General features: G+C 39.6%; 1 protein-coding gene across 2 annotated transcripts in view; it reads left to right on the forward strand.

The window, feature by feature from the left end:
• Positions 1-14,816, forward strand: part of PTPN22 (protein tyrosine phosphatase non-receptor type 22) — a gene marked incomplete at its 3' end in the record, with an annotated part of 52,070 nt that overhangs the window by 9,716 nt on the left and 27,538 nt on the right. For both annotated transcript variants that reach the window (XM_080916502.1, XM_080916503.1), the window contains exons 2-11: positions 4,154-4,262; positions 4,523-4,599; positions 4,719-4,814; positions 5,212-5,250; positions 6,368-6,439; positions 6,541-6,600; positions 7,360-7,502; positions 8,054-8,120; positions 9,335-9,412; positions 12,032-12,118. In XM_080916502.1, coding sequence (XP_080772628.1) covers positions 4,154-4,262; positions 4,523-4,599; positions 4,719-4,814; positions 5,212-5,250; positions 6,368-6,439; positions 6,541-6,600; positions 7,360-7,502; positions 8,054-8,120; positions 9,335-9,412; positions 12,032-12,118 — 828 coding nt within the window. The remainder of the gene's footprint in view (positions 1-4,153; positions 4,263-4,522; positions 4,600-4,718; positions 4,815-5,211; positions 5,251-6,367; positions 6,440-6,540; positions 6,601-7,359; positions 7,503-8,053; positions 8,121-9,334; positions 9,413-12,031; positions 12,119-14,816) is intronic.

Below are 14,816 nucleotides of genomic sequence, written 5' to 3' on the forward strand. Positions count from 1 at the left end.
GAGCACTGACTGCTCGTCCAGAGGTTCTGAGTTCAATTCCCAGAAACCACTGGTGGCTCACAACCACCTATAATGGAATCCATGCCCTCTTCCGGTGTGTCTGAAGACAGCAACAGATACTCATAGCTCATGTCCATAAGAAACAAGCACAGAGCAGCTGCTCTATTCCAAATCCCCGACTATATTCTGATATACTGGTTGTTATAGTAACTTAATGTTACTTTATTTGGAGAATATTACTTTAATTAAAGTCTATATATTTAATAGTAGTGTTCTGAATTTTTACCTGTGCTCTCCACTTTCTCCCCATCTCATTGAAGACTGACTTAGTCATCAAATTCCCTGAGCCATCTTTTTTTTAAACCAGGGTCTTTATGTAGCCCTGGCTGGTTCAGAACTGAGCATGTAGACCAAGTTGGCCTCCAAATTAGAGAGACCCACCTGTCTTGCCTCCTGAGTGCTTCAGTTAAAGGTGTGAGTCACTATACCTGACCCTCTGAGCCAATTTTGAATCCTCATGATGAATTCGGATAATTGTGGATCAAAATTTTCTATCACCAGCACCTCTTTTCTGCCTCTCTCCTCTCTGTGCCATTGATTCCATTGCTGTATGTAGAGTCTGTGTAGCAGTGGCTGACCTGAAACTTTCTATGTAGATTAGTCTGGCCCTGAACTCAGAGATCAATCTCCTGCTTCTGCCTCCTCCTGAGGGCCGGGATATGCCTATCATAATCATTATTGAGTTCCTCTTTCCTCATTCTTTTTAAAAACCACTTAATAAGTCTCCTCAAGAAAACCCCTGCACAAAACTGTATGTCCTTATTACTGATGTATAAGTTGTATAAATTAAGTAACAGTAATAACAGCCCTCTTGAGTTTTGGTTGTTACTGCTCTCATTTGAGATAAGAAACTTATTATTCACTCTGTGGGTTAAAAGTAGATCATAGCTATGGGTGTGAGATGAAAAAGCAGTGCCAAGGATGCATAACACTTATGAGTAGCCCAACGAACATCCTAGTTTCGAGACGTCATATAGCACATGATGACACCGGCTTGTGAGAACTTGAAAGAATCCAGAAGCCATCTTTAGAGACTTAACTGGGAATCAGTGGGAAATTCGGGAAAGTGAACGTGATTCTAGCTCAGGAGACCCTTACCTGCAGAGTTTGGAACTTACTTTCCCAGTGGTAAAAATGATTTATTGAAGTCACTTTAAGCAGCATTGAAAAGGTTAACAAAGCATAAATTGAATTAATTGACATAATTATACGTAATAAATTAGAATAAAGGAAGAATGATGTGAAGATGAGGAGAAATCATAGGGGGTGAAGCTTGAAGGGAAAGAGTCTGAACTGAGCTCAGTGTGTCTAGAGGGCTTTCTCCCACTGTGATGACACATCATAGATTTGAAGGAGGAAAGAGTTGTTTTGACTCACCGTTTCACTCCATAGTTGCTTGGCCCCATTGCTGTAGGCCTGTGAAGAGGCAGATCATCATAACAGTGGGGGTGTAGTGGCACATAGCTGCTTACCTCATGGATCCCCAAAGACAAAGAGACATAGACCATCAGAAGGGGATAGGAACAAGATAAATCTTTCCAGGATATGACATTGTGACTTATTTCATTAAGTTAGGACCCTCCTCCCAATAATGCAATCGTATTCTGAACCCATCAAGGGTTTAATCCATCAGTTAGATCAGAGCCTTCAGAATCTATCTCATCAAAGCTGATCAGCTGGCAAGCAAGACTTAAACACTGGAGCCTTAACTTAAACAACATATCCCAACCATAGCAGGAAGGAAAGCGGATGCAGAGCTTGCATGGGAAGAAACTCAACTGAACTTGCTAAATGTATTTGAGCTGGGAATTGTGGGAAGGGAGGAACCTAAAGTGTCTGTTTGCCAGTGAGGGATGGCTGGGAATAAAGATAGTTCCATTGGCATTACAAGCGGGATAATGATGCTTTTAGTTTCGGATGTCCCAAGTGTGAGGCTGCAATAAGATATTGAAATGAAAATATCTAGGTTCTGCTTGGTAATTTGGAATTGAAATACAGAAATTTGCAATGTATCCAACTGATGCTGAAAATATAATAAAAATTTTGGCAGATCAGTAAATACTTATACACCCTCTATAAGGGTTTATGGCTAGCGGGGCGGGGGGTAGGGATATATCAAGAGAAGAGTGCCAAAGATTTGAGTGTTGGGTAGTTCTTTGCTAGAGAACAAAGAACCAATAAAAAATAAGGGTACGTGAGAATGATGTGTGTCCTATCTAGGGTTATTATGGCTGTGCTGAAACACCATGACCAAAAACAAGTGGGGAGAAAAGGGTTTACTCAGTTTACACTTCCACATCATAGTCCATCACTGAAGAAAGTCAGGACAGGAGCTCAAACAGGGCCAGAATCTGGAGGCAGAAGCTGATGCAGAGGTCATGGAGGGGTGCTGTTGACTGGCTTGCTCCTCATGTCTTGCTCAGCCTGTTTTGTTTTTTTAAATAGAACCCAGGACTTGCCAGCCGAGAGATGGCACCACCTACTGAAGGCTGGGCTCTCGCCCATCAATCACTAATTAATAAAATGCCCTACAGCTGGACCTTATGGAGGCACGTTCTTAACCAGGCCTCCCTCCCTTCAGTTACTCTAGCTTGTGTGTCAAGTTGCCATAAAACCAGCCAGCATAATGAGTCAAAGAAAGTGTAGGAACTAGAAGATGTGCATAAATGAGGGCCAACGGAAGAAGAGATTTCAAAACAGAAGTTAAAGAGAATGAAAACCTGCTGATGATGAGGGATCTAGCCCCAGAAAGCAACTAATACTCCGCCTGGGATGATGGTTAAATAGTGGGGAAATAATGCAGATCATCTTAATTCAGTAAACATTTCATTCACTGTCAGAGGTACTGGTTAGGTCTCACAAAATTCAGACCTTGTACACATATTTGTTTATCTTCTTTTACTTGCAAAGGAGATGAAATTTTGGATTACATCAGTTCCAGACAAGTAGCCAAAGAGAAATTACTATATAATTTCTGACCTCGAATTTACGTCTATAAATGGGAATAATTTTAAGGAACAACTGAGGATTCTTGTCCAATAATATTAAGACAGCCCTGCCTGTTTCAGATCATATTTTACCTAAAGAATATGATTCTAGTTAGATTATAACTTGCAGGAAGGGTAGGCTTAAGGTTTGAGTCACATAAAAATGCATTGGAACTGAAATCTCTGAAATTTTTGACAGTTATAAACAGTCTATCTAACTTAAGTTGCATTTCTACTTAGAAAACAAATGATTCGAAATTTAAAAAAGTGAATGGAACTTAATAATTTTCTTGTTGACATTGAATAGACCCTACAAAGGAAGTAAGTCATACTTTGGTGTCTATTCCTTGGGTGGAGCACATAGCTCACTTTTAGACATTATTTGGTTTCTTGAATATTTAGCAGTTTCAGATGTAGGTTTTCACTGTGACTCAGCTGCAGTGTGAGCTTCACTTCTCCAAAGTCACTAAACTGTGTCATTATTTCCTATCCTGGAAGAACTGAGAGACCCAGAGAATGCTACAAGGGTTGAGGTGGAATGTGTGAAAAATGGATGGCTTCTTAGCTCCTTACATATGTGCACGTGTGTATCTCCCTGAATGGGGTGCACATGTGTATTTGGTTGTGCATGCAAATTTATGGGAGCCATCGGGCAACATCAGATGTCTTTCCTCAAGAGTCATCTACCTTGTCTTGTGATCTGGGGCTTCCCAATTAAGCTAAGCTGGCTGGCCTACCAGCCCTAGGAATCCACCTGCCTCTAAGCTCCCCAGCACCGGCATTGCAAGTTTGAGTCACTACACCTGGCTTTTAAATTATTTATTTATTTACTTATTTATATTTTTGAGGGACTTTCTTTTTTTTTTTTTGGACTGGCACAGAACTCACTATGTAGACCAGATAGGCTCAGGCTTGCAAAGATCTGTCTGCCTATGCCTGCCAAATGCATGTGCCACCATTCCTAGCCCACACATGGCTTTTATGTGGGTTCTGGGAGTCAAACTCAGGTACTCCTGCTTTCAAGTGAGCTATTTTCCTAAATGCCTTACCTGTGTCTTTGGGAACATTATTCTTGGGAAATAATATTTGGGAAAATTGTATTACAGAAGCTGAAAAGGCAATCTACCAAGTACAAGGCAGATAAAATATATCCTTCAACTGTGGCTCAGAGGCCCAAGAATATCAAGAAAAACAGATACAAGGACATTTTGCCCTGTAAGTTCCATTTCTTCCTGGACACTTGTACTTCCTCCTAATTTTAACTCTTCTCCACTTTTTAACCAAGTATTTGTTCTTAATCTTGGAATATGGCACTGACAAAGTAATCATACTATTCATGACTGTAAAAGAACATTCATTCATTCGATGACTTGTTCACGTATCAAATACTTGTAACGGCCACTTTTCTTGAGACCTGACTTACCCTTTTATGTAAGACTTCTCAGTTACACCATCTCTTTCTCTCGTGTTCTTAGATGATCACAGCCTGGTAGAGCTGTCTCTGTTAACTTCAGATGAGGATTCCGGTTACATTAACGCCAGCTTTATTAAGGTAGACTGAGGAAGTAAAAACATCCTGTGTTTTTCTGAGCACTTGAAACGGGATGGGGAGGAGGCTAGGGAGAAGAGTGCTGTCTGCAGTCACCTCAGGTGATTTCTCTTCCCCTTTAGGGTGTCTATGGACCCAGGGCTTATATTGCCACCCAGGGTCCTTTACCTACAACTCTCCTGGACTTCTGGAGGATGATCTGGGAATACCGTGTCCTGGTGAGTGCATAATTGCTTGTGGTACTTCAGTAGAGAAGGCAGGATGCCAGGGAGAAGCTGAGCAGGTTTACCTGCTGTTAAAAGCAGCTCTGTTCTTTGATGAAATTTCAGAGCACAGGTATCTTTTATCAATTTTACGGTGAACTCTTGTTCATGTGAACGAAAGCTGGCCCCACAGGCTCTCTTGGTTGCAAGAACTGAGCTGACTAGGGAACAGGGAAGCAGGGGCAAAAGCAGGAAGAGTAAGAGCGGTTCTTAAGTCCTCGGGATTTCTTTATGGGTTAAAAGGCAAAGCCAGCAGAGAAACAAGACTTAGTACTTTCTGGCTCTGGGATTCATGCAGGACTGTCCTCTCTAGCTCTGTCCACACGCTTATATTTCTGTTTCCTGCCCCTAGGTCATCGTCATGGCATGTATGGAGTTTGAAATGGGAAAGGTGAGTTGCTTCCTAGTACTGGTTGTCCTAAATATAAAGGGGGGGGGGAAAGGTGATGGTGGGGGTGGGAGGGCAGGGGGCAGAGGGCATTTTGTGACAGAGCGTGGCTTCTGTGTATTTGAGAAAAACATACCATACCATACCACATGATCCACAAGGTTTCACCTCTGAGAATCTCTTTTATTCATTTCTCCTCATGGCTCCTGTGCTATACAGTTAAAGAAAGGAAGGGAGAAAAGAATCCCATTCCTTTCTGATAATCAGATGCTTTAGCTGCCCATCAGAGACTCACCCTGGGCTGCACTGCCACATGTAGCCATCAAGCCCCTACACGGTAGAAGGAGTCGATAGTTTTATTTTAATTGGTTTAAAACTAAAAATGAACCCTTACTTACACTATTGAAAACTTTATTTTTTGGGGGGGGTATGTGAAATTTTTTCAAATGTTAACTTGATTTATTATAAATCAGAATATTTCCAGTGAAAATTTAGTATTCTAGTTAAGGTGTGTGATATGTATAAAATATACATAGGATTTTAATCTTTATTAAAATAACAGGGTAAGCAAATATGTACTATCATAGTACACTGGGTTAGATGTTAAATATTTTGGCATATTGGGCTAAAATATATTTCACCAATATTCATTTTTAAATGTGGTATTAGAAAATTTAAACCTAAACATGTGAATTCATTGATGTTCTCATCTACCGCTGCCACTTTGAGTTGGGAATTCTCATCCCAGTCGAGGGAATCTGGCACTTAACTGGACTGGTGCAGCAGTTTTAGTAACAATTTCAGATTTATTTCCTTCTTTTCTTTTCTCTTCTTCTTCTTCTTCTTCTTCTTTCTTTCTTTTTGGGTTGGATGCTGAAAATAGGTCAACAATGACTATCTACTTTTTCAGGCTCTAGGAAGTCTTTAATCCTTTAATGTCTGTCTTTTATCCTTTGGAGATTCCCTATTATGCTGCTGGAGCTGAAGTCCAAGGCAGTTAGCTGTGCCTAACCTAAGATGAAGAACACAGAGCTGCTTCTGAATGAGGGAGTGGGCTTCATTTTGTAGGAGGGATTAGGCTATACAGTGGGAAACCATTACCTTCTCTTTTATGCAACAGAAAAAGTGTGAACGTTATTGGGCTGAGCCAGGAGAAACACAGCTGCAATTTGGCCCCTTCTCTATATCCTGTGTGAGTATAATGTGTTTCTATTATGGCTAAGCAAGGCCTCCAGGATCTACTTTTTAGAAAGCATGCCTTTTAAATTGCTAACAATCTTATCTTCTCTTTAGGAAACTGAACAAAAGAAATCTGATTATAAAATCAGGACTCTGAAAGCCAAGTTCAGTAGTGTAAGTATAGAGCAGGGATAATAAACTGAAGAGATGTGATGAGACAGGTAATTGTGTGTGTGTGTGTGTGTGTGTGTGTGTGTGTGTATGTGAGAGAGAGAGAGAGAGAGAGAGAGAGAGAGAGAGAGAGAGAGAGAGAGAGAGAGAGACTCAGGTTGAGAATAGAGCGGTGGGGAGAGTCAGAACACAGGTGTGTGTGTGTGTGTGTGTGTGTGTGTGTGTGCGCGTGTGTGCGCGTGAGTGTGTGACTCAGGCTGGACATGGATCCATGGGCAGAGTCAGGGCCTTTGATGTCTTGAGTAAGTCTTCATATTCATAAGAGACTCTCCCCCTAATCTGTTTCGCACTGTGGCGTACATAAAAATTGATATTTGTAATATGAATAGAGGTTATATGAACAGTGGTTAGACTCTAGGGACCAACTTGATGTTTTAGACTCTACTTTGCCTTGCTAAAAGGCGAGGGGATTCAATATATCAACATGTCTGTGTTCTATTTGGGATAATCTAATTTGAGAAAGATTTGGTTTGGACTATTATCATATCTACTTCCTCTTGTGTGAGTGGGGTGTTAGGGATAAGACAATGGAAAACATCCTCATATTTCATAAGGCTTGAGAGCTATAAAGAGGAAAGTGGAAAAAAATGAAAAGGTTATAGGTAGTGCTTAATCAGATTACTCTTTTGGGAGAATGAGGTGGGATCCTAACCCCGAGTTCTTTTCTTACTCTGGTTAATTATTATTTTTTTAAAAAAATAGGAAACTCGAATTATTTACCAGTTTCATTATAAGAATTGGCCAGACCATGATGTGCCTTCATCTATAGACCCTATTCTTCATCTCATCTGGGATATGCATTGTTACCAGGAAGATGACTGTGTTCCTATATGCATTCATTGCAGGTAAGATGCTGTGAATGAAACCTCTACTGTGAACAAAAACAAACACAGCAACAACAGAAACAGAAAAAAAAAGTTGAGGATCTGGCTAAGATGCAATTCAAAGAGAAAGTCAGTAGTTGAAACAATCTATGATAAATCCAACTGGTGCCTTTACATTTTTATTGTGTGTTTGTATGCACATACTGTGTACCCATGTGCATGGGTCACAGCTTACATGTGGAGATGCAAGCAAACTTTGGGGAGGTTGTCTCTTTCCACCAAGTGGGTTCTGGGGCTTGAACTCAGATCTTCAGGTAAAGCATCAAGAGTTTTTACTCACTGAGACATTTGCTGGACCTAAACTTTCCCTTAAGTTACTTAGGAGAATTGGTTCTGGGAACTCTTGTGAGAAGCTTCCAGTAGCTGTCTTAGGTCCACGGTGGCACGACAAAACAGGTTCTAGGACATGGTAGGATTTGAAGTTTCATTTTCTCTCTCCTCAAATCTGCTCTGGGATTTCCAACCCTTGTTTGTTATCCCTGTCACACACAAGCTCTGATCTTCCGTTTCAGTGCTGGATGCGGAAGGACAGGTGTCATTTGTGCTGTTGATTATACATGGATGTTGCTGAAAGATGGGGTGAGTTTCTATTTTCTTGCTGCATGCATCTGGGTTGCAGAAGTTCCCACTTTTCAGAACATCTTCACAACTCATCTTATGTTATGAAGTGGGTCACTTGTAAATCTACTCTGTCATATAATTGACTTAGTTCCTCAGTTGGTAGTTCTGGGGCCAACATTATCTGAGAATGTGTTAGAAAGATAAACGATGGACTTCTACCTTACTGATGAATCTAGAATATTTGGGGGAGTGAGCCAGCAAGCTCTGGGTGATTCTGGGAAATGCTAAAGTTCGAGAACCATTGCTGTGAAAAATTGTTCTGAATTACACCAATCAGTCTTTTCTAGAGACAACACAAGCATCTAAATCAGTGGTTTTCAACCTGTGGGTCAGGACCTCTCTGGGTGGGGGTCTAATGACCCTTTCACAAGGATCACCTAAATCCATAAGAAAAACCCAGATATTACAATTGATAATAGCAAAGTTACAGTTATGAAGTAGTAATGAAATTTATTTTGTGGTTGAGGTCACCACAACATGAGGAACTGCATTTAAGGGTCATAGCAGTAGGAAGGTTGAGAGCCACTGCTCTAAATCATGGTGAAAATGATAAGTAACTGCATTGGTTTTCAAAATGCATTCTTGGGGCTGGAGATACGGCTCAGAGGCTAAGAGCACTTGCTGCCCTTGCAGACATTTGGTTCCCAGCACCCACATATCAGTTTTCAGTCATCAATGACTCTGGGTACAGGGGTCCAATGCCCTCTTCTACCCCTTGTGGGCACCAGACACTAAAGTGGTGCATATATATGCAAACATTCATACACATAAAATAAAACACATACTTTGTAGTGCATTCTTGGGGCTAGGAATATAGTTTAGTTGGTGGAATGGTTGGATAACAATGCACCAAGCTTTATGTTTGATCTGTCTATGTACATCTGGAAAATGGTTATGCTGGCAGATGCCTGCAATCCTTGCACTTGGAAGGTGGAGGAAGTTGAAAGTCATCCTTGGCTACATAGCAAGTTTAAGGCTAGCTTGATCTATGAGAAGCGCTGTCAGAAAGAAAAATCCAGAGAGGGAGGGAATAAGAGAAGGCAAAACATTCTTTTCTTGGTGTTATCCTATCTTAGAAGAATAGGTATCCTAGGAGCAAAAGACTATGAGAAAGTGGCATGATTTGTTAGCAAAAAATAAAAATAATATATGTTTTCTCTTTGGTTTGGCAGATAATTCCTAGGAACTTCAGTGTTTTTAATTTGATCCAGGAAATGCGAACACAGAGGCCTTCACTAGTTCAAACTCAGGTACAAACTGTGGTGAACGTGTCTGAGTCTTGCTGCATGTCTGAGTTTGTGGGGAGACATCTGAAAGCTGTTGAGTGTACATGAGTAAGACTAACTTACTATGTGTTTTGCCCTAACTCTGAATATCTCAGTGTTTTTCCTGTAGCCCCTGTCCTGGGTCCGATTTCTCTCCCCTCACACTTCACTGTCTCTAATACTATTTCTTGCTTACAAAGGAAACTGAAAAAACAACCCAATGAATTTGACTCATTAGAAAGAACTAGCTACATTTGAAATGTAAATACATAAAATAGGCAATAAAAAATAAAAATGATGGAAAGTAATTGAGAGACACTCAACATCAACTTCTGGCACCCGTGTGTGCACAAGTGTGTGTGTGTGTGTGTGTGTGTGTGTGTACATGCAGTTGTCACACAAGAAAGCATTCTAAGTAGAAAAATCCCCAGAACAAAAATTCTTAAAAAAAAAAGACAGAACTAGCTAATGTCATAAGTTAACTTCAAATTTTGTAGTTATGAATCCTTCTCTGAAGCCAGAAAAAAAAATTAGTGATCCATTATCTCTACTTCAAGAGGTGATTTAATTCCCGTTAGGAAGCAATAAAAACTGAAGTCGGAACAAACACATGCCTCATATGGGGGTGGCTACTGTTACCATTTCTCTACAGTCCCTTGTCTACAGACACACTTTAAAAACACAACTACAACTAACCATTAGTATGTCCTACCCCCTTTGAACCCACCCTGGATTGACCACACTTGTTCATTTTACTAAGAATATTCTTCCTTTTTCTTCCAAACCCAAATCTCTCATTGCCTATCATATTAGTTTCACGAATATTTATACAGTAATTTCCCTCAAATGTACACATACATTTATATATCTTTAAGATGGAACTTAATTTATCCACTCATTCATCCAGCTTTTTATTGATACTAATTATGTGCAAGGCATTTTGTGTATTTTTTTTTTTAAGGAATGCTTAAGTAGAAAGATCCTGAAGTGCTTTAAGTCCCTTATAAATGAACTTGCACATAAGTTTAGAGATAAAGCAGTTCCCAGTGGCAGTTTTGATATTTTAATGTTCAAGTTGTGAGTAAAGGGAAAAACTGAAAAGCTATTAATACAAAAGCATCTGTTTGGCCCACACAGGTTTTCCATGAATAGGTCGTGGAAAAAAATAATTTTTCATATGTTGTCTGTAGGTGTTTTCTATATTCAACCTATGAGGGGAAAGTTTATGTGAAGTGGAAGCCTTAGCTGGTTTGGAAGAAAGGCAGTGTTTATAAATACACAGGCACAGCAGAGAGCACACAGCCTTGTTATATGAATTCAATGTTAAATTCATAGACAACACCCTATTTTAGAAAATCCCATCTCTCTATGGCCTAGTTTTAGGAATTTGAAAGTAACTGGAGAAATCCTCATATCTAGTGTTGTTAATGACTAGCTAAATGAATCTAATAGTTGTAGCTGATTCTTCCATCACTGCAAAACGGCAGTGTAGCCAAATGGTGTTTTCTGTTTGAGTCCCATTTTCATTCATAGTATCTGACTCTATCTGTCTCTGTGTCTCTGTCTCTCTGTTTCTATGTCTCTGCCTTTGTCTCCCCCCCCCCCCATCTCTCTTTCTCCCCCTCTCCCTCTCTCTGACAAGGTCTGACTTTCATACCCCCATCTAGCTTAGAATTCACCACTGAGGACTAGGCTGGCCTTGAAGTGGCAGCAATCCCCTGCCTCAGCTTCCTGAGTGCTGGGGTTATAGAAGTAAATCACAATGGCTGGCTACTTTTTTCTGTCTTAAAAAAAAAAAAAATAGCATTCCAAGACTATGCCGGGTGATATAGATACTGCATTATTCCCTTACTAAAAATATCTTTAAAATGTACTTTATTTAAATAGGGTTGTAAAGTCTCAGAGAAAGTGCTTCAGGAAAAAAAAAAAAAGAGGGCCAAAATGAAGTACAAAAAACCATAATCTTTGTGACACACGGCAAGAGTAGATGTCTCATTTCTCTGCATTGAATCTGTTTGTAGCCACGGAGGTTTACTTTTCTTTTGTATCTTTGCTACTACAAAATGTCAGCAACTTGATCTGAATACACTAAACTAAGTCAGGCAATTCAGTTTTTAAGCCATGTGCCAGGAAGTACTTGAACGGCCTTGGACCAGCTGAATGGAAAGGGATGTAATAACCTTTCTATTTCATGGAGCCATTGTGAAGGGCAAGTGAGAGAAAACATAATGAAGCTATCATTTCATACACTGACCACTACTTAATAATTCTTCCATAAATACAGGTGATTTATTAAGAATACACCTAGGATAACATACACATTAAAAATGCTAGGAAAGAAAACAGAGAGGTGAAAGATAAGTTTAAAAAGCAGAGGTAGCATAAGAAAGAAGCGTGCCATAAAATCCTGTGTTAGCTAGAGTTAATGTAAAGTAAGTACATCTCGTAGCCTAAAAGTCTGTACGCATCTGCCATAGGGCACACAGCAGAAGGCACTGTTCCTGTTTAGTGATGAATGTTGATAGATTCCATTTTGAAATATGCTTCTGTAATTCACCTGATGTTTTGATTTTCTTCATTTGCCGGGCTTGTGATGCTCTTCAGGAACAATATGAGCTGGTCTACAATGCTGTGTTAGAGCTGTTTAAGAGGCACATGGATATTATCTCTGATAACCACCTTGGAAGAGAGGTAACGTTGAAATTACATACTATTTTTACCCACATTTTTGTGTCCAAAGGCTCTCAGATTATTTGTCAGATTTATGTATAGTCACAGCTGAATTGGAATTTCAGTCCTTGTCTCAAAGAACAAAAACAAAACAAAACAAAACAAAATTAAATATATTGTGAGTTCAAAGCCAGCCTGGTCTACAAAGAGAGCCAGGATAGCCAAGGCTACACAGAGAAACACTGTCTCAAAAACCAATATATATAGCGAATTATGATGTTTTAAGGTAACTATATGTGCGAACTAAGTCAAGATAACTAACATTCATTATTTTATTTACTTATAATTTAAGACCTATATTCTATACAGTTGTCTAATGCACAACACATCATTATTAACTATGGTCATTGTATTTTATAGTAAATCTCCTGAATTACTATTTTTATCTATTTTGTGTCTGTTGATCAACAGTGTTTTAAAATTTCCCTCCTCTTACTCCCTGATCCTACCATTCTACTCTATGCTTCTATGTGTTTAGTTTATTTAGCTTAGCACAATGTCCTCCAGGTTCATCGCAGTTGTCAAAAATAACAAAATATCATTTTAAAACGATACTCTGTATTGAACATAGATCCTAGTGAATACCAGACAATTGCTTTAGCACTGAGATGCACCACCAGATCTATTTCTCAGCTTCTACATTTTGAGACAGGGTTTTGTTAAGTTGTTCAGACTGACCTTGAACTGAGCCTCCTAAGCTAAAATTACAGGCCTGTATCCCCATGCCTGGCACTGTGTGTGTGTGTGTGTGTGTGTGTGTGTGTGTGTGTGAGAGAGAGAGAGAGAGGGAGAGAGAGAGAGAGAGAGAAAGAGAGAGAGAGAGAGCACACCTGGCACTGTGTATGTGTGTATATAGGTGTGTATGTGCAAATGTGACCATACCTGTCACTGTGTCTGTGTATATGTGTAATAGATATTCACACGTGTGTGTGCACTTACTACTGAAGATGCCCATAGGAAACAGAGGTCAACATCAGGATGTTTTCCTCTGTTTCTGAGATTTGTGTCTCACTGAAATAAGAGCTCTTTATTTTGACTAGCCAGCAAGCCCTCCCTCCCCTGGATAAACCTACCTGTTCCCACCTTTAGTACTGGGATTATAGACCCATCATACTTAGCTCTTATGAGCTTTCTTGATGTTTCATCACAGGCCCTCTCCCAGGCCATTATTTCCTTCTTTTTCAAGGGGGAAATAATATTCCACTGAGAACACATGCCACATTTCCTCTATCCAGTCATCTATGGATGGACACCTAGGTGGACACCATCATTTGTTCATTGTGAATAATGCCACACTAAACATAAGTACACTACATTTATTTCATTTCCCCTATAAATGCCGGGAGTTGACCTGATACATTGTATGGTAGTTCTGTCTTTAACTCTTTGAGGAACCACCATACTGATTTTTCATAACACCTACACTAGTTCACACTTCCACCAACAGTATGTAAATGCTGTTCTCCTATGCTCTTACTGACATCGAGCTGTTGCTTGCCAACAATTACCTATCTGCCCTCCACCTTGCTCTTGGGGACTGAGCTCAGGGAGGGACTCTTTAGTTTCCATTATTGATTCAATTGCCTTACTAGTTAAATTTCTATTTAGAGTTACTATTTGGTCCTTAACCAGTTTTTGTATGGTGAGTATCTCCAAGATATCTCCAAGATATCTATCTAGGTTGTTCAGGTCGTTAGTATGCAATACATGTGGTACTTCTATGCAGTTTTTTATAGTACTTTAATTATTTTGCTTCCATAGATTGTTAGTAATATCTCCATTTTCATCTTGTTATGAGTGCGCATGCGTAGATATGTGAGCATGTTAATGTACATAAGCACATGTATGCATGTGAAGGTCGGAGGTCAACTTCAGGTGTCATCCCTCAGGACCCACAAACCTTGTTTTGAGATAGTCTCTTACCGGGCTTCAGGTCACTGAGTGGGCGAGGCCAGCTACCAGCAGGCATCAAGGGTCCTCTGTCTCCACCTCTCTAGCACTGGGATTTCAGGTGTGTTATACTCTGCCGTGTTTGTTTGTTTATTGAGGGGCCTATTCTGAGAATTGAGCTTAAGTATTTTACCAAATATACTATTAATCCAGTTCCTACATTTTTACATTTGATTAAAAATTTGATTTTTTTTCTTAGTGTGGCTAAAGCCTAATCAATTTTGTTGATCTTTTGAATTTGAACACTTTATTCATTTTTCTTATTCTCTATGTCTGTCTTTTATCTCTGCTTTAATCTTTCATATTTCCTTGTTGTTGTTAAGTTTGAGGTTGATTTTAGTCTCCCCTACCACTTAGTTCCTTAAAGTGTAAAGTTACATTATTCATTTGGGATCTTTCTTTATAAAACAAGTATGTCATTTATTTTATATCAACTCAAGCTAAGTCAACATTGATTTATATTTAACACAATATTTTTATTAATTCTTTAAGAATTTATTACAGTGTATTTTGATCATTTTACCCTGGCTTCTCCCCTAATTTTTCCCAGAACTACCACCCATCTCACTACCTCTTCCTAACTTCATGCCCTCTTCTTAAAAAAATTACCCACCAACTCTAATTTGTGCTGTTCTCACTCATGGGTGTCGGGCCAACCGCTGGAGTGAGGTTGACCTACCAGGGGCTACACCCTTAACAAAGCCTGATT

This window comes from Micromys minutus (assembly GCF_963924665.1).
Source record: "Micromys minutus genome assembly, chromosome: 4".
NCBI lineage: Eukaryota > Metazoa > Chordata > Mammalia > Rodentia > Muridae > Micromys > Micromys minutus.